At 38.8% G+C, this 25,075-nt stretch overlaps 1 protein-coding gene across 5 annotated transcripts in view; it reads left to right on the top strand.

The window, feature by feature from the left end:
- Ecpas (Ecm29 proteasome adaptor and scaffold) overlaps window positions 1-25,075 on the top strand; it is a 132,101-nt gene that overhangs the window by 92,852 nt on the left and 14,174 nt on the right. For all 5 annotated transcript variants that reach the window (XM_036179346.1, XM_036179344.1, XM_036179342.1 and 2 more), the window contains 18 exons: window positions 2,329-2,474; window positions 2,913-2,967; window positions 3,517-3,631; window positions 4,223-4,291; window positions 5,998-6,115; window positions 6,455-6,622; window positions 9,626-9,705; window positions 10,298-10,403; window positions 11,486-11,533; window positions 12,323-12,444; window positions 14,045-14,195; window positions 19,916-19,981; window positions 21,158-21,247; window positions 22,624-22,690; window positions 23,404-23,495; window positions 23,572-23,638; window positions 23,793-23,984; window positions 24,528-24,736. In XM_036179346.1, the coding sequence (XP_036035239.1) occupies window positions 2,329-2,474; window positions 2,913-2,967; window positions 3,517-3,631; window positions 4,223-4,291; window positions 5,998-6,115; window positions 6,455-6,622; window positions 9,626-9,705; window positions 10,298-10,403; window positions 11,486-11,533; window positions 12,323-12,444; window positions 14,045-14,195; window positions 19,916-19,981; window positions 21,158-21,247; window positions 22,624-22,690; window positions 23,404-23,495; window positions 23,572-23,638; window positions 23,793-23,984; window positions 24,528-24,736 (1,961 nt within the window). The remainder of the gene's footprint in view (window positions 1-2,328; window positions 2,475-2,912; window positions 2,968-3,516; window positions 3,632-4,222; window positions 4,292-5,997; window positions 6,116-6,454; window positions 6,623-9,625; window positions 9,706-10,297; window positions 10,404-11,485; window positions 11,534-12,322; window positions 12,445-14,044; window positions 14,196-19,915; window positions 19,982-21,157; window positions 21,248-22,623; window positions 22,691-23,403; window positions 23,496-23,571; window positions 23,639-23,792; window positions 23,985-24,527; window positions 24,737-25,075) is intronic.

Here is a 25,075-nt window from a genome sequence, read left to right as displayed (position 1 = left end):
AAATTAAAGAAAAAACAAAGTAAAACAAAAAATTCAAAATACAAACTCAAATATCTTCTTGGGTTGATTCGAAATTAGAATTGAGTAGCAGTCTAGTCATCTTGGTTTTACATCTAGTATCCTCCTATGAGTGAGTACATACCATGTTTGTCTTTCTGAGTCTGGGTTACCTCACTCAGGATGATTTTTTCTAGATCCATCCATTTGCCTGCAAACCTCATGATGTCATTGTTTTTCTCTGCTGAGTAGTACTCCATTGTGTATATGTACCACATTTTCTTTATCCATTCTTCAGTTGAAGGGCATCTAGGTTGTTTCCAGGTTCTGGCTATTACAAACAATGCTGATATGAACATAGCTGAGCAAATGCCCTTGTGGTATGATTGAGCATTCCTTGGGTATATGCCCAAGAGTGCTAGAGCTGGGTCTTGGGGGAGATGGATTCCCAATTTTCTAAGGAAATGCCATATTGATTTTCAAAGTGGCTGTACAAGCTTGCATTCCCACCAGCAGTGGAGGAGAGTTCCCCTTGCTCCACATCCTCTCCAGCATAAGCTGTCTTCTGTGCTTTTGATCTTAGCCATTCTGACAGGTGTAAGGTGGTATCTCAGAGTCGTTTTGATTTTCATTTCCCAGGTAATTAGGGATGTTGAGCAATTCCCTCCAGGGAGGCTACCTAGTAAACAGGACTCTAGGAAAGACCCAGGGATCACCCAATGACAGAAATGGATGAGATCTACATGAACAACATGGACAACAGTGGGAGTAATGAAGGGCAAGGTTTGAGGGAAAGAAAGCTTAGGGGAGCAGGAGATCCCACCTGGATCAAGAACAGAAAGGGAGAACGAAGAATATCAGACTTGATAAATGAAGACCACATGAGAACAGGAATAGACAGAGTGCTGGAGAGGTCCCCAGAAATCCACAATGATATATCCTCTGTAGACTGCTGGCAGTGGTCGAGAGAATGCCTGATCTGACCTAGACTGGTGATCAGATGGCCAAACACCCTAACAGTCGTGCTGGAACTCTCATCCAATAACTGATGGAAGCGGATGCAGAGATCCTTCAGCCAGGCCCCAGGTAGAGCTCCAGGTGTCCAATTGTCGAGAAAGAGGAGGGACTGTAAGAGTGTGAATTGTTGAGACCAAGATTAGAAAAAGCACAGGGACAAATAGCCAAACGAATGGAAACACATGAATTATGAACCAAAGGCTGTGGAGCCCCCAACTGGATCAGGCCCTCTGGATAAGTGAGACAATTGAATAGCTTGAACTGTTTGGGAGGCACCCAGGCTGTGGGACTGGGACCTGTCCTTAGTGCATGAGCTGGCTGTTTGGAACCTTGGGCTTACACAGGGACACTTTGCTCAGTCTGGAAGGAGGGAACTGGACCTGCCTGTACTCAATCCACCAGGTTTAAATGAATCCCCAGGGGTGCCTTGATCCTGGAGGACATGGGAATGGAGGGGAGGGGCTGGGGGGAAGGTGGAGGGTGGGGGCGGGAGTGGGGAGGACAGGGGAACCCATGGCAGATGTGTAAAATTAAAACACAAATATAATAATAAAAATAAATAAATAAAAAAAATTAGAATTGAAAATATATTTTTAGTATTCAGCTAGGATTTTTGTTAATCTTTAAAGCTAAAAGAAAAATCATAACATGTTTATATTTTATCATCTTAGTTGGGAAAACTAAATAAGAATGTTTTCATGATAACAATGCCATTATAAATTGTATTTCATAAGGTTATTGCACTTAGTGTTATAGTTAACATTTATCACTGTGTATCATCTTCACCTATTATTTTGTTATCATAGAGAGACTTAAAAGAAATAGGAAAACCATTTTTCTTGCAGTGTAAGTATGATGACTTGGTTGATGGAGGCCACACTAGCTCTCTGAGGCTTTTGTTTGAACACATGTGAGATAAAGCAAGTCTTATTTTTATAATGGGAGAAGGACCATTCATCAAGCCACAGTACTGTTGGGATTGGCAAACCCCAAAGTAAAGAGGAAAAGAGACAACTGTGTTTTAGCTGGAGGACAAAAGTGAAATGCAAAGATACTGCTTGGTTTGTTTTTAGATGGAAGTTTAGAAAGATTTAGTAAAGAAAAATTTCCGAGATTAAAGAGAGTGGGATCACTTTTCATTTGAATGAACTAGAGTTATTTGATACTTTAAAAAGGCTCTTGTTTATGTTAGCTCCTGGACATTCAGATTTTAACATCAGGTTATTATATGATTATTGATTTAAATGTGATTTTTTTTTCAAGGAAATTATATTTGACCGTTTTAATTGTAATCTTCCTTTGCTTTTTCCTCAGGTGCAAAAGTGAATGATGTTGTCCCTTGGGTTTTAGAAGTTATTTTAAGTAAGCATATTATCAGCCCCAACCCACATGTGAGGCAAGCAGCCTGCATCTGGCTCCTTTCGCTTGTGAGGAAGCTAAGTACCCACATAGAAGTGAAGGTGAGCTTCATAATATGCATTATATATGTGATAAATTCTGTAAGGATCCCAGAGTATTTAAATTAAAATAAGAAGAACGTGTATGAAAGTTGGAATCATTAAAAAAAAATCACAGAAGTTCTGAAGTAAGCTCCATGTGAAGCAATGAAGGATGGCGATCTGATTAATACTGGCAAGAAAATGATCCAAATGTGAAGGTGAAAAGTCAAGAGTGCTAAGAAGGGGGACACTTATATTGGGACAAAGGTTAGACTGAATGCTTAGACTACCTGTGAGGGGTACAACTTCTAGTAAGATGGACATCTGTAAAGATGAAGGAATGGGAAGATGCATGACTGCCTTGGTCCTAAGATTCTGGCCTCAGCGCACATTGACAGGGAGATGCTTGTTTCTGGGAGAGGGAGGATTTCAGTACTAATGCCTTTTCTCTTCTTCCAGTCTCATCTTAAGGAAATTCAGAGCGCATTTATTTCAGTTCTGTCAGAAAATGATGGTAGGTTGTTGGTAAATACTTGACCTGTCAGCTTCTTTAAACGTGTATTTTAAGTTTTAAAAGTATGGGTTAATGAATTGTAGCACAAAAAGTTCTGAGCCATGTGAGTAGAACGAAACAAGCCATATATATGCCTTTAATCCCAGAATGTGGCAGAAAAGAGGCAGAAAGATCATGAGATTCTGTCTCTACCTCCGAATTTTATTTAAGACATGTAGCCTTGTATTCCCTTTATTTTTCTAAAATTGGATATGGGTGTCTTAAAATTCTAGCATAGTTTGTTATCTCTAATATAAGCAGCATTTGTTAATATTCTGATACCATGGTTATTACTGTCATACTAGTTTATTGGCATTTGATCATGATTCTCATATTCGTTGACTCATGATGCCATGTCCACTGAGTTGATCTAGAAAAATAGAGTGATTCTGCTTTCGTATCTCTACTTTTATATAATTTTTAGAGTAAAGATAATTATTTGAAAGAAAATAATTGGTCAGGAGATAAATTTCTTTTAGAATAGTATAATTTTGTCTACCTTTTTTGTAGAACTCAGCCAAGATGTTGCCTCAAAAGGGCTTGGGTTGGTTTATGAGCTGGGCAATGAACAAGATCAGCAAGAATTGGTGTCTACACTTGTAGAAACACTTATGACTGGCAAAAGGTATTGTGAATTTTAAAACTTCAGGTATGAATACATAGGACATTGAAACTATAATATGGAAGAAGGAAAAATTTAACCTTCTACTTTCTCATTAAGCCATTGCATATCAATGATTGTTACAGAGTTTAATTATCCCAATGTATATACTGTTTACTTAGAAACATTGTACTAGGTCATGAGTTCAAACTTGAATCATCCCATGACAATTAAAGCATCAGGTTGGAAAATCACTGTAATACCTTCTTTGGCTAAAAAAAGTTAAGATATGATGAATAAACTTGAATGTCATTCATAATCTGATCAGTGATGAGTGCATGGAGGGAGATTGGTTTTGTAATTGCTTACTGCTTTCTGTTGCTTCTTTTCGGGAAGGGTAGTTTTATGTGTGACACATTGGCTGTAACTTTATATAGAAATCTTTAATATCTGTGCATTTGTTTTGTTTGTATTTGAGTTTAGAAAATTTGCAGTCTGATAGAAAAGAATAGTTTCTATCTTTCATATACTAGATACAGATTTTATCCGTTTGCAATCCATTTGCTTATTAGTTGATATGGAAAATTTGAAGCTAATTTAAATTGTTTGTCTTAGAGCTAAACATGAAGTTTCTGGAGAGACAGTGGTATTTCAAGGGGGAGGCCTTGGCAAAACACCTGATGGGTAAGTGTTCTAAATCTAAATCCATTGATCAACTAGGGAAGAGCAATAATGTTTGTTGATGGATAAATAAAATGGTATGGGGTGGGGATAGAACCCTACTGTTTTAGATTAGGTTTCCTTGGAAACAGACTCTGAGCTGGAGATTTGTATGCTGGAAGTTGATTGGACAATAACCATTGGGATTGTCTTTGGGAGGGTTCAGCAAGTAGATTGCTGGTGATGGTAGAGGGAAGTTGAACTGATGCCATAACCTCATTGGACACTGGATTCTGGAGAAAGCTTTAAGCTAGGATGGCACAGAGACTTGTCCTTAGGATTACTTCCCAGGCATTCATGCCTGTTCAATGACTAATCATTGGTGGTAGGCTGCTTTATTGGAGACCATGACCTCCAAGACTAAGGTTCTCAGAGACTGACGCTAGGTTCAGAACTGTCTGTCTGTTCCTGGGAAGCTGAGTCCTGAGTAGAGACCTCCCATAGTACTACATTATATTCATTTAAATTTGTTTTCTGTGAAAACTTCGTGTCTTAGATTAGTCTTCCGGTTTAGCATTTCAAATTAATTTTGGTGCTATCCCCCCTTTATTATTATTTTAGTGTGGTTATATATTTTTTTTCTTCTAAGAATTGTCAGGTAAACTATGATGCTTATTCTGTTTTCCTGTGGCATTTGGAATAAGAGAAAGCTGTAGGTGGCTTATATGTCCTGTTGTTCTGTATCTCACTGTTTTCACATCAAAATTTCTTTTTATTTGCTTGTTTTTGTGGATTCCTTCTGAGGTTTTTTTCTCTTTGTTTTCTTCTTCTTTTTGGGGGAATAAGGTCTCATCAGATTGTCTGGGTTGTTCCTGAACTAGTTGGTTTAGTTGAATCCTCTGGTATGACCACAGAGATACAAACCATTGTACCTGACTTCTTTCTGAATTAAAAAAGTGCTGATTTTTTACAAAATGATATTTATGCAAATAAAAATTACTAGAGGAAATCTAACACAGAGATGTTTTCAAATGACTCATGGTTATGAGAGATTGTGTACAACATGGTAAGTTATTGAGTTGTCTTCCAAGATGCAAAGAGCTTTACTTCCTTGAGACATACAGGTGCAATTTAGGTATTGTGTTTTGTTACTACCAAATACCTGATTAAAAAAAATTGACTTAGAGTAGTAGGGTTTATTCTGGTTCACAGTCGGATGCTGTAAGATCCGTCATGGAAGGGAAGGAATAATGGTAGCTGACTCCATGGTTGTAGGACTGTTTCGCTGGGACTCTCTACCCCCTGACCTCTTGGACTAGAAAGAACATATGGAGCAGGAATTGGGACTGGGCTATAACACATCAAAGCTCATTCTTTAGTAACTCCTTCCTCTAGACAACAAAGATCAACCTCTTAGAGATTCTACAACTTTCCAAAATAGCACCATGAGCTGGGCACCAAGTATTGAAACACATGAGCCTATGAGAGGCATTTCACATTCAAATCACAACAGGTATTTACCAGCAGAGACTTAGGAATGGTTGATAATTGAGTTATATGACTTTTTATATTGTTTTCTGTCTCCTCAGTGATGATAATGGTATTAGCAACTGAGGGAAAGAACAGTTTGAAAGAATACTCCTATAATATTGATGGTGAAAGTCACATTAACCCAAAATAGCTAGAAAAAAAAATGTTTTATTATGCATTTCTTTTTGTTTGTTTCTAAGCCAGGGCCTTTCTACTTACAAGGAGCTTTGTTCTCTGGCAAGTGATCTTAGTCAGCCAGATCTGGTCTATAAATTTATGAATCTGGCAAATCATCATGCAATGTGGAACTCCAGGAAGGTAAGTTGCTATATGGTTTTGTTTCTTTTTTAAATTTTTGCTGGTGGTCAAACCCAGGGCCTCATGCGTCCATGACAAGTGCTCTACTACTGAACGATATACCTCCAGCTCTCATCAGACATGCAGTGCCAGGTGATGTGTAGTCAGTTTTGAAAAGTAGTCTGTGTCTGAGAGCCAGACCTACCATATTAGCCATTATTATTGCTAGAGCTAGAATACTAAATAATGTTCTATTCAAGGACAAATTTGAGAAAGCATATTTTGTGGCCTTTTTGTATTTCATATATTAGTATTTTACTGTGGCAGGCATGTATAAATTACTCTTTCTGTTATTTTTAGGGTGCTGCTTTTGGTTTTAATGTAATTGCTACCAGAGCTGGAGAACAGCTGGCTCCTTTTCTGCCTCAACTCGTTCCTCGACTTTATCGTTACCAGTTTGATCCCAATCTTGGAATTCGACAAGCTATGACAAGTATTTGGAATGCTTTGGTCACTGACAAGTCAACGGCAAGTATCTGTGAACCTGTGTTTTATGAAACGCTATAGCTTGCCTGTGCTACCACAGGCAAGGTTTAAAACTCAATGTTGGCTGGGTGGTGGTGGCAGCGGTGCACGCCTTTACTAATCCCAGCACTCGGGAGGCAGAGGCAGATCTCACAGATCTCTGTGAGTTCGAGGCCAGCCTGGTCTATAGAGCGAGAGCCAGGAAAGGTACAAAGCTACATAGAGAAACCCTGTCTCGAAAAACCAAAAAAAAAAAAAAAAAAAAAAAAAGGTAAAACTCAGTGTATATTTCTTTGCTTCCATTGCTTGTTGTTTGCTTTTTCTTTCAAAGATATTGTAATATTTATTGAGATCTCAAAAATGAAAGTGATCTAAATGTTCACTTGGGTAGATAGATAACTAAAAGAATGACAGTATATTCACACAAATAGAATATTATGTTTTACCAGGGATCACTGATGCCATAGGGAATGGGTCATAAATCTATGAGTTACTTGCTGGGAAGACAGACCGAAGAAATAGTCTGTTGCCATATATTGCTTTTCTTGTTCTGTCATCTGACTGTTTATTACATTCTATCCTCCTTTCAGATATGAAGGTTTCTCAGAAACTGCCTCTGAATCCTGTTGTCCCCTTAGCTTTTCCCCTTGTACTAATTCCTGGGCAGATAAACATTCTGTTCATTGTAATGGTTCTTAGTTCTGTACTAGCTCAGATAGGACATGTACTCCATTCATTTTTACAGATCTAACTGCCTGCTGGATGTCTTCACTTGACTGTTATTTACATGTACCATAACTGTAACATGTCAAGTAAATAGCTGAAAAGAAAAAAGATACCTTTCCCTTTCCTGTACTCTCATTGGTCATGTTTTTCTTCAAGCCGGGAAACTTGCTGTCTGTGTCTTATAAACCTCTCAATCCCACATTGAATTTAGGAGCAGTTTATGTTGAGTCTGTGTTGCACCAATTCTCAAATGGTCTTCTAATAAAAAACCCGGAGCCAGGTATTGGGGTAATGTTTAGAGATCAGAGAGACAAAGGAACAAGCCACTGCCAGGTCTCACCTCACCAGCTCCACGAATCCTCTGTTGGAACACCTCTAAGTCCTCAGCCAAAAGCTCTCCAGCTGAAAAGCCTCTAGCCGAAAAAGTTCTAGTTCCTGTCTCCTCACGCCTTATATACCTTTCTCAGCCCAGCCATCACTTCCTTCTAAGTGCTGGGATTAAAGGCGTGTGTGCTTCCTGAGCAGAGGCATGAGATCTCAAGCGCTGGGATTAAAGGCGTGCGATTCTCAAGTATTGGGGTTAAAGGCGTGTGCCACCACTCTCTCTGGCTCTGTTTCTCTCATAGACTGAGTCAATCTCATGTAGTTCAGTTCAGGATGACTTTGAACTCACAGGTCTCTGCCTCCCGAGTGCTAGAATTAAAGGTGTGTGCCACCACTGCCTGGAATCTGTGATTAATCTAGTGGCTTGTTCTGTTCTATGTTTTTCAGGACAATTTTATTAGGGTACACAATATATCACCACAAGACTGCTTTTATCAAGTGTTCCTTGAATCCACTCTGGTCCCAGATTCTTTCCTGATGAATAGGTCATCATACCTTTTTCTTCTCTTTTCCCTGTGTTTAATTTATCTACATAGTAGCAAAAGTGATTTTTAAAAGTGATTTGGTTAAAATTCTTAAATGGATTTTTAGTTCATATTTTTTTCTTTCTAATATTGGAGTTTGAACCCAGGCTCATAAACATGCTAGGCAAGTGCTGCCACTGACACTATTTCCCAAGACCCCTTTCAAAAGTATTTACTTGGATACAAGATTTTGATCCGATTCAGACTGGATCCTAAACTTCTGTGCCTCTTGCCTCAGCCTCCAGAATAGCTTAGGTTACAGAGGTGCACAACTACTTCAGCTTGCAATTTATTGTTACAACTGAGTCTACCATCAATTTGTTATCACCAAAGCTTAGATCAAACTCACTCATCCTTCTTTACCTGCACCTTACAAGACCTGGAACATGGTATAGTTCTGTCCTCCTTCTTTCATATAACACAGAGTATATTCCTACTCATGGTTGTTGGTATTTGAGGATTCAACTTTGAGGGCTCATTGAATTCTGTTTGCTCTGGGATAGGATGTAGTACATCTGGGTCAACCAAGACTTAAAAGGCTAATGGGAGTTATAGATATGAGTTCAGGTTACAGGCCTTGGCTCTTGAGATGTGGGTATGATCTTTGAGTGAGTGAACTATTAAGCCACAATTGTGATGAGACACATATGGAAAATACAGGAGGGGATATAGGAAGCTGTTTATTTAACTTTAAGTGAGTTGTTTACTTCTCTGTTTTGATCATCTAACATGTAAGTGAGCATAACAAAACTTAACTACAAGAGTAAAAGTGAAAAAGTTGAGAGTCTTTAGATCGGTTGGTGTAACAACTGAGTCTATCATCAATTTATTATTACCAAAGCTTACCTCAAACTCATTTAACCTTCTGAATCATATAATACTTTTTCACCAAACACTGCCATTGAGGTCTCCAGTGTATAGAGTAGTACAGTAATGGAAAGACAGTGCATTTCTTCTGAGAAAACCTTAAAAAGGTGCTGAGGGTACATGGAAGAGAGTTGGTAGAATTTCTCTGAGTTGTGGCCACTATGAATCTCCATGGGCAAAAAGGAGTTACTCAGCTTGGACATGGAAGAGGATTGCAAAGGTAGTATGTGCCAGGTTACATAACTAAGACCAGACAAGATACACCTCTATGTCAAGATGAGTCACAGTGGGCTTGTATCATATAATAAAGCCCACGTGATTAGACTTTATTCTCATGGACTATGGAAAAGGATTATCTTTACATTTTAGAGTGCTTGCAAAATGCTGAGAGATTTGTAGGCTCAGGGGCTTGGGAATACTTTAATAAAGAAAGTGATCAGTGTTGTTGGGAGGTAAATTGATTGTTGGATTTTACATTTTTCATTTTATCTTTTGCTTTCATTAGGTGGATAAATATTTGAAAGAAATTCTTCAAGATTTGATTAAAAACCTTACCAGCAACATGTGGCGAGTTCGAGAATCCAGGTACCTTGGAAAATTAGATTAGCCAAATAGAGCTGGAAAATTCCCCTTCAAATTTCTAAGGTTTTTACATGGTGTAACGAAAATTAAGTTAAAACCACCAATAAATATAATTTTAGTTGAGTTAGTTCTTTTTCTTTAACTATTTGAACTCTACTAGATGATTTGCCAAAATTAGCTTATGTAAATATGAACTTTATGAATCTCTGGATCACTTGTTAAACAGGTAAATTCAAGTTGTATAATTTCATGGCTTCATAGGGTACAATTTCTTTATATGTGTTTTGTACCCATGTGATGCCTCTTATGTGCTTGGTGATATATGAGACATTGAGAGCACATAGGTGAGTTAAAAGTGGTTTATTGGTGTATCATTCAAAGGGATTAAATTATATAGTTGTAGGAATTGTCACTTAGTGATTTGAGTCCTGTGTGTTATATTTGAGGTAATACTGGAATAATTATGATTGTCTTGTGGGGGAGAGGCTAGGACTAGACATACAGATAGAGTCTATATTATTATTTGATATAACTATTAGTATTAAAATATTGGACTTGCTTGGTCATGTATTTGAAATCAAGTTTTTATTTTCAGCTGTTTAGCTTTGAATGATTTATTGAGAGGAAGACCTTTAGACGACGTCATTGACAAACTTCCAGAAATGTGGGAAACACTTTTTAGAGTACAAGATGATATTAAGGTATTATAGAAATAAATCTATATGTATGTATAAATCTACTAATTTAAACTGGAATCATTAAAATATGCTATAGGTTTTTAAAATATATATGTTTCAAAATTCCTTGTCTATACTATTTTAGGAAACTGTAGTTTTATCTCGAGTTTTGATGTACATGTTAAGTTACAAGTTTGGGTATCTTTTATTTAGGTCTAAACTGAAATGACTTAAAGGAGGTGGCCACAGCTTGCCTTTTCTTTCTATAGAAATCTCATGATGTTGTTGGATTAGGAGCAAATACCCGTTTGGAAATAATTTATATGACTAAAGTTTCAAAAATTAGGCATTCATTTCTAAATAATGTGATTAATGAAAAAAAAAAACTCAGTTTTTCTTGGGTATTTTCTTGCTTCATATTACTATAGAACTGAGATAATTTATAAAGGGAAATAGTTTAGCTATTTTGGAGGTTATTATTTATCACAGATGGACTCTGGACTTATGACAAGGCAGTCTATCAGGGTCAAAGTCTGAGATAGAAAACATCTACTTGGAGTAGAGAACAAAGAGAAGGAGGAAGAGTCTGAGGCCCCATAATCTCCTTCAAGGGCTTGTTCTTAGTGCTCTAGACTTTCCGTCCCTCTCTGAGGTTCTAGGGATGCCTCTCTGGGGACCCAGCCTTTGGCACATAAATCTTTTGAGAATAGTTAAGATCCAACTAAAGTACTGGATTATCTAAATTTTAAACTATTTGGACAGCCTTAAAATTAGACCACTAGGCTTGTCTTTCTTGTTGGTTTATTTATTAGAAAATGTTAATTCTAGTAGAATCTCACAGAGATTTTTATGTATTTACTTTTATACTACATTTTATTTTTGGACTGCTAATGACTATTTTTATATGGGCAAAAATAGATCATATATATATATATATATATTCCTTAATGGGCAAAGAGCCTAATGAAATACTGTATACTTAAACCTGTTATTGAAAGTTATGTTTTACTATTTGGTATTAGGCTCTAAGATAGTTAATAATGCATTATAGAATAGAAAAGAATGAATGCTAATATGTATAATACCAGACTTTTCTCATTTTTTAGGAATCTGTACGGAAAGCAGCAGAACTAGCTCTGAAAACTCTGAGCAAGGTGAGAATACTCATCTCCCAGTGGGATAGAGTAGGGCAGGACTCACCATGGACTTGACATTGCTTTTTATTTTTTGTCATATGACATAATGTTGCCTTAATTGGCTTGCATAGTTTACTGCTCTTGCAGTGAATAAGAAAGTGGGTTTTGTTACACTAAGGGAGTGTATCTTAAGCACAATATACCTCTGGTTTCTTTAAATGCTGAGACCTCTACATGAGGTATACCTTTCCTTTAACCCCAAAGAACACATTACTCATTTAAATGAACCAATATATGTCTTCTTTTAATACCTTCCCCAAATTTACGAGGTTGGCAAGCTTTTTGAAACTAAATAGTTTGCCCCATGGACTTATTTTTGTAATTTATATTCTAATTGCATAAGCCTTGTCATTGATCACGTTACTCAGTAGTAAAAACAGGTTTTAAATCCAGGTAGGTGCCTTTCCTGTCTAGGCTTGTGTTCTGTACCAGAATTTGTTCTGCCTTTTAAAAAGTGCTCTCTTACACGTCTTCATCATGTCTTCAGCTCTTTGTTCCTCATTATACAAATCAGAAAGTAGAAAATTAGAAAATAAAATATATTATCAGATTTTCTGATTAGATATGGCAGATCTTCAGGAGCCGTATTTGGTCATTCTTCTATCTCCCTCCAACCTCCATAGTGCACAGAAAGTAGACTCACCTGCTCTTTATTCCTGATAGTGACATAAAAAAGCACTTTTTCAGAGAAATGCTTTCATAGTTGAGAGGCCAGCTTCACTAATGTCCATGCTCTTTGTATGTGAGGTTTGTGTGAAAATGTGTGACCCTGCCAAAGGAGCAGCTGGCCAGAGAACCATTGCTGTCCTGCTGCCCTGCCTTCTGGACAAAGGGATGATGAGTCCTGTGACGGAAGTCCGAGCCCTCAGGTGTGGTTTGGTTGAAGTGAATGTATTGAAATTATTTAGTTTCTAGCCAGTCTGTAGAAAATGTATTTTCTTGAATGTTAGATTCCTAAAAATACAGAAATGGACTGAGGAGAATCCATTGAGGTAACCCAAGCATTTATGAAAAGATGTGTCATAGTGTTTTTATATTCCTTTTTCATGGGGACTTTGATTTGAACTGAATTGCATTTTATTTTATCGTCATTGACCCCTTTCCTTAGCAAGCACGTCTTGCATATGCCACAGGTCTTCAGGGACTTGGGTATAACCAACTGTTTTGCTGTCTTTGGTAAACTAATCCATGCGATGATTGTTAATGGTGCCTAAACCTACTGCCTGAAAGGTAAATGTGGAACTTAATGATGGTTCAGACTGGCCAGACTTGAGCCCAGTGATGACTCTAATAGTGTAAAATTATACGACAGGCTATGCATTCTGATGTGGCGGGATAAGACACATACAGCATTGCTTATGAAAGAGCCTTGGTTGTTGGAAGTCAGAATCTACCCAAATATCTCACTTTGGCCCTGTGTTTGCTATATGCAACCCAGTCTGGCCTCACACTAGTGATCTTCCAGCCTCATATGTCAGAATGTTGACATTACTGCCATAAACCATATTTATAAAATAATTGAACCTTTACTTGGTAGCCTACATATATATGTACAGGGAATGTGTTAACACAACTGGAATATAATCAGTGAGGTCAAATGAGAGAAAGAGAGAAAGGATGAGACTGTTAAAAAGTCTCAAGAACAAAGCCAGTGTGGTAGCACACACCTTTAATTACAGCACTTTGGAGGTAGAGACCATCAGATCTCTGTGAGTTCAAGACCAGCCTGGTCTACATAGTAGATTCTAGGTCAGTCAGTGCTTTATATAATGAGACCCTGTCTCAAAAAATAACCAAACAAAAGAAAACAAACCAAAAGAAGTTTGAAGATGGCAGTGGATAGATTTTGATCTCTGAATCTAGATTCCAACAAATGATCATTTTTTTGCGATAAAAGTTTTGATATGTAGCCAAGGCTGGCCTTGAGCTCTCAGCCCCCATCTTAGTCTCCCAGGCATTCACCACAGTCAACTCTTAAAGGAAATTTCTGAGACAATCAGAAAAACTCAGATTTTTAAATGAGAAGCTGTTAGTATTTTTAAAAGAATAAAAATGTTATAATTGTGGTAAAGTACTTGTAGATAGATACATACTGAAATTTTATTAGCTTAAAGTAATACAATAGCAGGGAGAAATTGTACTTAAATGTATGAAGAAATTACAAATAAAGTAAAATTGGTCATTGTTACTAATTGTTGAAATAGGTAAAGAGGACAAGGAATTTCACCTTGGACCGCTCTATGTTTTATGTGTGCTTGTTTAAAAATATCTGTAATTTTTTTTTAAGTGCCAAGAGACCTGGTTCTTAACCACAGTCATAACCAGAAACCCCACCTCCTACTTGCCTGGATCAGGCTTTAAACCATATGAGTATATACCTGAGTGCAACTGCAGAACATCCTCATGATTAGAGTGTAGGACTTTTTATATTTGGTAAAAAGACTCAGATTGTGTGCTCTGTGTGTCTAGCATTAACACCCTTGTGAAGATCAGCAAAAGTGCAGGAGCCATGTTGAAGCCACATGCACCTAAACTCATCCCAGCACTGCTAGAGTCCTTAAGTGTGTTGGAGCCTCAAATTCTCAATTACTTGAGTCTCCGTGCTACAGAACAAGAAAAGGTGAGTTGATAGCAGAAATTGTTGGTTAGTATTGACGAGGTATGAGCACTGTTAAGATCATCCAGTGTTCATAGACAAACTCTAACTGATGATGCTTTCACTCTTAAACACTACATGCAATGGATTTTCTTTGTTTTTTAGTTTTTTTTTTTAAGTGGGAAAGCCCTGTCCAGCTCATATATTTTCCTGTTAATCAGATAAAAATCAATAGCCCCTACATCTCCCCGCAGAGACAAGGGTTTCTCTGTGTAGCTCTGGCTGTCTTAGAACTTACTCTGCAGACCAGGCTGCAGAGATCCACCTGCCTCTGCCTTTGAGTGCCAGTATTAAAGGCATGTACTACCACCACTCAACTAAAATTGACAACTTATTAACATAATTTTAACAGTCTAAAAATTATTTTTACATTTTTTAGGGGGTGGATCTATACCTAGACTTTGGTCTAAAATTGTTCTGCTTTGTCTTTGATCAGTTTTTTTTTTATAAGTTGTGTTTGTTTGTTTGTTTTTTTGGTTTTTCGAGACAAGGTTTCTCTGTGTAGCTTTGTGCCTTTCCTGGATCTCTCTCTGTAGACCAGGCTGGCCTCAAACTCACAAAGATCCTCCTGCCTCTGCCTCCCAAGTGCTGGGATAAAAGGAGTGTGCCTCCACTACCCGGCCATATGCCACATTTATTGAGGACAAATGAAAGCAACCTGGAAGGATAGAAAACAGTCCCTAGAGGTCTCTACTATAAACAGTTTCTTGGGGCTTTTAAAAATTCTTTCATTGTCATAAGCTACAAAGCCCCTAAATACTCAATTTAAAACTAAATCAGAGTTTGATTATTGTTGTGTAACTGATTTTTAATTTAATAGGGCATAATGTCTATATGTTTTATTTTCTTTTTAATTCATACTGAAGTCAGGTGGCTGTAATTTTGTAGGGAGGTATTATAACAGGTTTTAAAATAATAACTTCCCTTTCTCTGTATCTTTGATAACATTAAATAGTTGGGTAGCATCAGTCTTAAAAGCAAGAGCCTTACTGTTACATATTTTGAATTTTTCTTTTATATACATTGCCCCATTGTCTTTTTATATTCTCTTAGCTCCAGCTTTCTTATCTTTCCTCCCCAATCTAACACAGACCTTATGCTTGGAGCACCCGCTGAGCTAAATCCCTAGTTTTGGGGGCTAGAGAGCTATCATAGTAGTTAGCTAGCTACTCTTGTAGATGTCTGGAGTTCAATTCTTAGCACCCACATTGGACATTTCATAACCTTCTGTAACTCTGGCCTTTGTGGACATTCACAGTCCCTTGCACTTGCCTCTCCCCTATACTTAAAAAAACAAATTTTTAATTCCTAATTCCTGTTAGCTTTTTATATATTTCTGTGAATTCTGCTTTATTCTATGCCTAGTTTCCCTCCCTGCTTCTCTCTTTTAAAAACAATTTCTTTATTGATTTTTTGGGAATTTCACATCATGCACCCTAATTCCACTCACCTCTCTGTCCCCTCATATTCTCCCCTCACCGCTGCAGCACCATCTCAAAGAAAATTAAAACAAACAAACAAAAAATCAAACCAAACCAAACAAGCCTATGCAAAAAACAAAAATAAACATAAAAGAAAAAAAAGAGAAGAAAAATAACTCTTCACTCCTCCATCTTTCCCATCTATAACATCATTCATTCATCCTGGTGGAATTGGGAGCCACGGTGTGTCACGTAGTATACCCTTTTGTCCAGTCATTACTAGCAAATTCATTGCAAAGAGTCACTGGTCTGGTCAAGGCCTCTGATTTCTGGAACACCATCATCACTGGATCCTCACCAAAACTCCTCTGATGGCAATCCTGTGAGTATCATTCCACAGGACCGGTCCCTTCATGAGCTCCTAGATGGGGTAGATGTTAGTGGGTCAACCCAAGGCCCGGTGTGGGCTTGGGTGGTAGCTGAACTTGTCAGTCCAGGCCACTGGGGCTGCCTGCCTCAACCCTATGCCATTGCCATCAGGATCAGGGTGAGGGATGAGGTCATCTCTTCTGAGTTTGGGGGCCAGCTCTCTTGTTGTAGTGTCCAGCAAGAGACAGGGCCAGCTTTCCTAGGGCCAGTGAAGGATGTGGCCAGTTCAGCATGGCCCTTTGATTTCATCACACGTAGTTCCTAAGGCCCCCTGAGGTGACAGAGGCCTTAGGCATTAACACAGACTCTGGCTGCAGCTGGACCACCAACCCAGATGTGGCCCTCAGCAGCAGCCCAGGCCTGGATGACACCAGGACCTGGTGTGGCTCCCACAGCGGCATGGTTTTCAGACACCAACAAGACCACAGGTTGTGACCTAGACCCAACATTTACATATGGCCTTTGGTAGTATTATAGGCCAGAGATGTCCATGACCACGGACGAACCCAGACATGGTCCTTGGCAGCAGCCTGGTCCTCACCACCTTCATTTCTATCGTTCTGCCTCTTTCCACAGCACACAAACCATCTCACTTATTTTTTTCCTCCTTTTCTCCACCACATATTTGCTCATCATAATGGGACCCACATGCCCAGACTGGCCTGTGGGTGGCTAGCACCTACCTGAGCAGAATTGCATCAGGTGGGCCGTAGATCCTTTTTCTTTCTTTAAAAAAAAAAAAAAAATTATGTTTGTTTACCAGGACTGTTAGGCCTATGGAATATGTAATGTCAATTTTTTTCTCTCAGTTCACTATTTCATTCTTAATTTGCATAATCTACTCTAATAAATTACTTTTTTGTTTGCCTCTTAATACCGTTTCTTCCTTTTTCTAAAAAAGAAATTATTGCTTCTTTGTGGATTTTACATCATGCATTCTGATCCCACTTATCTCCCCATCTCCTTGCATCTGCCCTTTGGCCTTGCAAGCTCCCCCAAATCAAAACCAAATTTAAATTAAAAACCAAATCCAAACAAAACAAAGAAACAAAGAAAAAGAAAAAGAGTCTTGTCATGGAAGCTGTAGTATGTATGGTCTGTTAGACACAGTTTACCCTTTAGTCTGTTTATGTTTACTTGCAAGTGTTTATTGCCACGAGTCATTGGTCTGGTTTGAGACCTCTGGCTTCTGCTATATTATTGATAATGGGCTCTCACTGGGGTTCCTCTTGGATATCCTATTGTTGTCCTGTGTCATGGGGATCCTGCTGTTTTGGAACTGTAGGTTCATCCCCTTCACATGCTCCAACAATTCACAGACTTAGTGGATCTTGGGCTGGGCCAACTCAGCCCTGGCTCTGGGCCTGGGTGGTAGCTGGGTTGGTCAGCTCACTAGTTTTCCCTCATCATCACTACCTGGATGAGCTCCCCAGCACTGCCTTGACTAGTTTACCCAATGTACCTACAACAAGGAGTAGGGACAGTTCTCCTGTCTTGGCCCTTATTGCCAGGGCTAGCTCCACCAGGCAAGGTGCAAGGCCCTCTCTCTGGATTGCTGTAGGGAGCGTGAGGCGGGGTCAGCTCTCCTGCTCTCACACCCTCAGGGTTGGCTCACCTGCATCCCTGACCACAGGATCAACTGTAGTATGCTTTCTGATGAGGTGCATGCCTATGGTGAGTGGTGGGGCCATCTTTCCTGAGTGTGGGGGCAGACTCACCCCTGAGGGATAGGGCCAGTTTGCCTGCTACAATATCCAGTAAGAGGCAGGACCAGCCATCCCAAGGCCAGTGAGGGGTGTGGCTGGCTCAGCACAGCATGGTTCTAGTGACTCCACACGCCATGGATATCACCACAGACCCCAGCTATAGTAGGACCACAGACTCAGACATGACCCTTGCCAACAGCTCAGGCCAGACACACCCACCCCGGAGGTAGCACAGGCCACTCAGATCAGCATGACCTCTATAGCAGCATGGCTCCCAAGTGGCTGGCCAGACCCTAGGTATCCACAGAGCCCTCAGTGGCAGCTGGAGCCACAAACACCAACCTAGACCCTGGCCTTCCTGGGGCCATGGACCCAGACATGGCCCTAGGCAGTGGCCCCTGCCAGGAAATCTCCATGGCAGCACTGGCCACCCAGATCAGCATTGCCCTGGGTGCTGCTCGTTCCTTAGACACTGACATGGTCTGAGGTGGCTGACCAGATCCCAGTCATCCACATGGCCCTCGATGACAGCAGAAGCCCTGGACATCAACTCAGACCCTGCCCACTGTAGGGCCACAGTCCCACCCATACATACATGGCCCTGTGTAGCAGCTCTGACCCTGATAACATTGTAGTCCTTGGTGACAGCACAGACCACTTAGATCAGGATGTCCCTGGTGGTAGCACAGCTCTTGGATGCCCTTGTGGCCACAGGTTGTGGCCCAGACCATGGGCATCTTTGTAGCCTTTGGTGACAACACGAGCCATGGACATCAACAACAGACCCTGGCTGCTGTAGGACTATGGACTCAGACATGGTCCTAGGTAGCAGACTAGGCCTGGATGTCACCGTGGTAGCACAGGCCACCTGGACCAGCATGGCCCCCAAAGTAATGTGGCCCTTGGACACCAAAGTGGCCCTAAGCGGCAGCTCAGACCACAGGCCCCTTCAAGACCCCCCAGTGATAACATCAGCATAGGCCCCCAGTTGCTCTGGGGCTCCGGATCAAGACCTGGCCCTCTGTCATAGTCTTGGCCCAGACACCTTCCTGGATTTGGGTGACCAGCTAGCCATTCATATCTGCCCATTCCTTATTACCTCACCTTTCCAGATCTGCCTCTCTTCCCAGCCCACAAACCATTCTGCCCCTCCCTCTCTTCCACCTCCCCACCCTGTACTCTCTCACCAAGATGGTGCCCACCTGCCCATGCCAGGGCTCTTGGTTGGGTCACAGGTGGCGCTTGATTGAATACTGCCCACCCCAGCCATAAGGGATGGCACGGAGCTGTTGCCTTTCCTCTTTTCCATGCCCGGGCCTAGAGACCTCTGGTATGATGGTACCTCTGGCGCTGGGCGGTTTCCTGGTTGATTGTGAGCCCTGTAGACCCAAAAGTGTGAGTGTGTGGAGGGCTTTTTTCTTTATTCATCATTCTTTCCTCTTTCAATAGTAGGATTGCCACCTCCTGTACAGTCTTTACTAGGGATTAAGAGTTAGGGGGTATAAATTCTGTCCATGCTTTGCAAATCTTAGCAGATAACGTTTGCATTCTCTGGATAGTGATTTCCCCTAGCATAATTTTTATTAAATTATCTTTGTAGATATGAATCCACATTATAAAGTTAAAGAATTAAATGAATTACATACACATGCACTGTTTGTTTTTGGTTTTTTTGCTTAGAAAACTTTTTAAATGTTATGTAGAAATTTTGTGTATTCTCTTTTTAAGTGGATAGAGAGCCTGAGTCCCAAGAAGGCCTATTGACTTGAGTGGAGCCATAGTATATTTGTTAGTAAGTGAATGCAGTAGTTCATTTTGTGTAGTACTAGGGATTGATTCCAGTGCCTTATGCATGCTGAGCATACAGTGTACTAGTGATGCATCACTGCCCATCTATTTTGTTTATTTCTAACTGTTGTCTGAATTTCTGACCTTTAGGCAGATGTTCATTGTACAGTTAAAGTGTTATGTGAGGTCAGAAGATATTAGAATTAGAATTTCACCTGGGTTCATTAGTGATTATTTATTTAAATGCCTTTAATTTGGAAATAAGACCCTTTAATTGAAGTTTATGTGCCTAATTCATAATTAGTGAAATGTCTTGAGTGACTGAGTTTGTGCTCTTTAGGTTGTAATGGACAGTGCTCGGCTCACTGCCGCCAAGTCCTCTCCCATGATGGAGACAGTCAACATGGTGAGTCATTGGCTTCTCTGGAAGTGCAGTTCTTCAGAGACCTTATGCTGTGTAACATGAGATAAGCTGAAGGAGAATGCCCTGATAAAATGAATGCAGTGTTTTCTTTCAAACAGTTTAAGTTTTTAACTGGTATATAAAAATTGTACATATTTATTGGCATTTTTCTTAATTACTAATAGGAGTAAATTTTCTAGGTAGCAGAATCAGTCCAAATTTGTGTTACATGGAAAACAACATATTAAGAGATCTAGCTATAAATCTGTATCAATTTATCTTTTAGTCTACTTACTTTAGAAAGTTTCAGAGGTGTTACTTATTTTATTATTATTATTATTATTACTTTTTGCCTGCCTCTGAGAACTTTCTTTGGAAAGGACCCTGACGGTATAAGCTTAGAAGTATTTTAGTGAAGTAGGCAGCACAGAAGATAGGTGACAGAGACTGAGAAATAGCGATATGTTTTAGATGTCAGAGACATTTTGTAGTGAAGAGTTTATGGTGCTTTGAGGTTCTGAGTTCTACAGTTCTCAGAGTTTTGACAGAGTCACGTTTTGGGCATTTTTGTAGTGATTATTAAGAGCTTGCAAGCTCCTGGAAATTGTTAGCTAAGTAGGCCACAAATTAGACAAGTGTAAGGTTTTTAGTGTCTACTGGGAAGTGTTGCCAATATTTAGTCTAAGAATCTTGTATCTTAATTGTATTATTGGGGAAAGTGACAGGAGTATTTAGCAAACATCACTTGGAAATATTAATAAATATTGAATGTGTGCTTGCATTTTAAAGATTATAACAAGCATTGGTGAAGTCATATAAGAAATTGACTTAGTTGGGGTCTAGAAGGCTAGACCCACTTTGGAAGTTTTAACCTAGGCATTTTACATTAGATATAGATTTTTAGAGGGAGAGTTAAAGAGAGATCCTTTATTCTTAGGTAATCAATCTTTTTTTTTTTCTCTTTTAGTAAATTCATTTTCTTCATTATTTTGTTTTATTCTATATTTAAAAATGTTGAACCATTAGTGAGTGAATTTTCTGTTTGTAGTACTGTGGTAGTTTAAATCAGCTGGAGAAAAACAAAATAGTGATTTTTCAACTTTATGTTAAATACAATAGGTGTATATTTGATGTGGGTAGTTTTTAAATGTTGCCTTTGTATTTATTATTTTCTCATAGTGCCTGCAATATCTTGATGTCTCGGTGCTGGGCGAGCTAGTTCCTAGGTTATGTGAACTGATCAGAAGTGGTGTAGGTCTTGGAACTAAGGTAAGATTGTGTGTGTGTGTGTGTGAGACAAGTTGTTTTCATGTAGCTAAGGCTAGCCCTTCAACCTATTATATAGCATACAGCCTGGCCTCAAACTCATGGTAGTCCTCCTGTCTCAGCCTCCTAATATTGGAAGACATATTGTAAGCATGTGCCACCATACCAATAGTGTGTGTGTATGTGTGTGTACACTCCATGCACATGCACATGGAGACCACATAATACATACCCATGTATGTATGTATGTATGTATGTATGTATGTATGTATGTATTGACACAAGGTCGCCTATAGCCTAGTCCAGTCTCATACTTCCTATATAGCCAAGGACATTGTTGAACTTTTGATCCTTCTGCCTGTATTTCCTAGTGCTGGATTTACAGGCATTATGCTTGTATGCTTTTTTACATGCTATCATGCTCTGCTTGTCTTACTGTTTTTAGTAGAATTGTTTCTGGTTGTCATGTAAATGTTTCTTCATTTTCTGTCATTATCAGTTAATGAAGAAGCTCACTCATCTGTCAAGGAGTAATCATTTTAGATAGTGATTAGAAATTTTCATCTAAGAGTCAATAAGTGACTGGGTAGAAAAAGAATTTCTTTCTGAGACACTTGAAAAGGTCAGATACTGCCTTCATCTTATTTTTTTCCCTGCTGTTAAATTTATTGTTGTTTAGAGCAAATCTCTCTGGGGTGTTCCCACACTGCCTTCTGCCTCAGACTTGGCAGTGCTGGGGCTGTGTGTGTCCTGACACTTAGCTTTGCCCCTTTTTAAAAGAAATAACTCATTTCTTCTCCTGACAAGATGACTTCACTTCTAATTAACGTTTATAAATCAGGAGAAAGTTAAAAATACAAACACTACTAATTTTACCTTGAAGAGAAAACAGCTGTTTATGGTTCTGAGTGTTTCCCTCCTGTGTATTTTCTGTATGTTTATCTTCTACATTGTGTTCTGTAAGGGTATGTGATACTCTGCTTGTGGTAATACGTCCTTTATTTCAGTCAAACAAAGGACAGCTGACTTTTCAGCTTTTGGAAAGATATTAAATAAAGAACCATTCTTAGCTTGGGACACATATAAACTGATTTCTTTGGAAATTTCTAGAAATGGAATTGTTAATACACTTGTTTGTGACACGTCTCATTCCGAGAGTTATGCTTGTTTTCTTTTTTATTCACAATGCCTTAAGTTCTTGCTCCTAAAACACTCATCTCTGTATAACTAGTTTAAAATGTTTTCCTTTTTCTATTTTGAATCCCAGAGCAGCTATTGGACTTACTGTGTTTTATCTTTAAATTGTTGGTGCCTAAAAGAAGTAGCTTGATAGAACATTGTGACATGAAATTTAGACCTTTGTTTTTGTGACCTTAAAGGGAGGCTGCGCCAGTGTCATTGTGTCTCTGACCACTCAGTGTCCCCAGGACCTAACACCCCACTCAGGTGAGTTTGTTATATGACACACTTCATGGCTGTGTTTATCTCAGAGTTTTAAAAAAGGAAAATTATTTGGACATGCTGTGTGCTTGGCCTCTACTCAAACCTGGCCCAGTCAGTTTGTTAGCAAGATTTTATTGTCTTACAGGTAAGTTTCTCAGTGATGTAAAGAGGTAAAAGTGCCTTTGATTCTGTAGAATCCCACTCACACACACTTTTTTAAAAAACTATTTATAGCTAACTTTGCATGAGGTTTTTTTTTTTTTTTTTCTCTTCTAGATAGGGTTCTGGTGGGGTTTCTGTATATTGCTCTCATTTTTGTATTTTCCACAATATTCTGGACAGAGGTTAATTTTTAATTTTAATTTTAATTTTTAAACTTTCTTTTTATTTATTATTTGTGTCTTTCACATCATTTATCTCAATCCCATTCATTTCTGGTCCCTTTGTATCCTCCCTCTGCCTTTGCAACTCCACCCACCCCCTCCACCCCCCAATAAAATAAAATTTAGAGGAAAAAAGGAAAAATTTCATTGTGGAAGCTATAATTTTTAAATCAAGTGAAAGAAAGTAGATAGTACAAGTAATATTCAAAAGATCTAAACTACTGTTTGGTAAATCTGATTAATTTCAGGATTATGGGATTTTTTTTTTAGTCCTGGGAATGTAACAAAATATTTGGCCAATCACACAATTGATGTTTTTATTTATTTCTGTAGGTAAACTTATGAGTGCTTTGCTTAGTGGTCTGACAGATCGGAACAGTGTAATTCAGAAATCCTGTGCATTCGCCATGGGTCATTTAGTTCGGGTGAGTTGAATTTCTTATTCAGTTAAGTACAGCTCTGGGAGTTATAAAGGAGTGAATGGAGTTACTTGTTTTTCAGACTTCACGGGACAGTAGCACTGAAAAACTGCTACAGAAGCTCAGTGGCTGGTACATGGAAAAAGATGGTACCTTTCTTTTTCTTTTTATGCCATTTTAAATTTATATATTAACCAAATAAACTATAGCGTTCTGGTAGAAACACTTTAAATTGGTTTATTTAGATCATTTTACCTGAAAAAAATAGTAAATGCTGACAAAATTTTGGTTTCTTCTCTTGAGAACCTATCTACAAGACAGCTTGTGCTTTGACTATTCATGCAATTGGAAGATACAGTCCTGATGTGTTGAAGAACCATGCCAAAGAAGTTCTGCCCTTGGCCTTTCTAGGCATGCATGAAATTGCTGATGAGGAGAAATCTGAAAAAGAAGAGTGTAATTTGTGGACTGAAGTGTGGCAGGAAAATGTACCTGGTTAGTAAATGGTGGCTGCAAAATAAATGTGTTTCTTAAGATCACAGCTGGAATTTTTTACTCACATTGTTGATTAATAATTTTCCAAGGACTTGAACATGTGTCACATTTCATTTTTAGCACATCCTAATTTCTAAGTTTGCAAAGTGCTACTCAGAGCTCTTCTCCTTGACTTGTTGCTGTCTGTGTGAGAATATAAACTGTGTCTAAGCAAAGTAGAACTTTACTTAGGTTAGTTGAGTGTAATTGTGATTTTATGTGGTCTTAGAGGATTATTGTAGAGCTGAATTTTTACCCTTGATACACATTAGTGATGATGACCTTTTTAAGGACATCCCTGACAGTGTGTCTGAGTTCATGAATTCCTGCTATTACAAAAAGAAGTTCTACTACCTATTGTCTCTCCCTGTAGCCGTATTGTGTTTTATCAGTTAACAGTCACTGCTTTAGACAGATGGCACTGACTTACATTTAAAAATGATTTTTAAAAATTTCTCTTGTCACTTGAGAGGTGTTTTAACTTTTCTTTTTTTAAAAATGTAGGCTCCTTTGGAGGTATTCGATTATACCTGCAGGAGTTGATTACTATTACTCAGAAGGCTTTACAGTCGCCGTCTTGGAAAATGAAAGCCCAAGGTGCAATTGCTATGGCATCAATTGCAAAACAAACAAGCTCTCTAGTACCTCCATATCTGGGAATGATACTGAGTGCTTTGGTGCAAGGCCTGGCTGGAAGAACATGGGCAGGAAAGGTAAAAGAACCATTCATGGTAAAGAATTGGGACTGCATCTTCGTATAGAATAGGAATCTGATTTGATGTGACTTTGGATTATTTTTGAAGCTAGGTTTTCTAGCTAGTGAAAGATTTTGCCTAATTATCTGTGGCATTTTATATCAAAGTATGTCCCATGTGTTCTTGAGTAAAGCATAGTAATTTTGGAGATTGGTGTGTTTTACATATTTAAGCTTACAAGTTACCTCTTAAACCATGTCACCATTTTGTGCCCATTGATCTTCAGTAGAGCCAGAATTGCCCATATATGAAATTGAGTACACTGAACTGCGTCTAATCCTGGCACCAAAGATGCTC

This window comes from Onychomys torridus, chromosome 2 (genome assembly GCF_903995425.1).
Source record: "Onychomys torridus chromosome 2, mOncTor1.1, whole genome shotgun sequence".
NCBI lineage: Eukaryota > Metazoa > Chordata > Mammalia > Rodentia > Cricetidae > Onychomys > Onychomys torridus.
The sequence above is the reverse complement of the archived record's forward strand: the minus strand, read 5'-3'. Positions and strand labels throughout refer to the sequence as shown.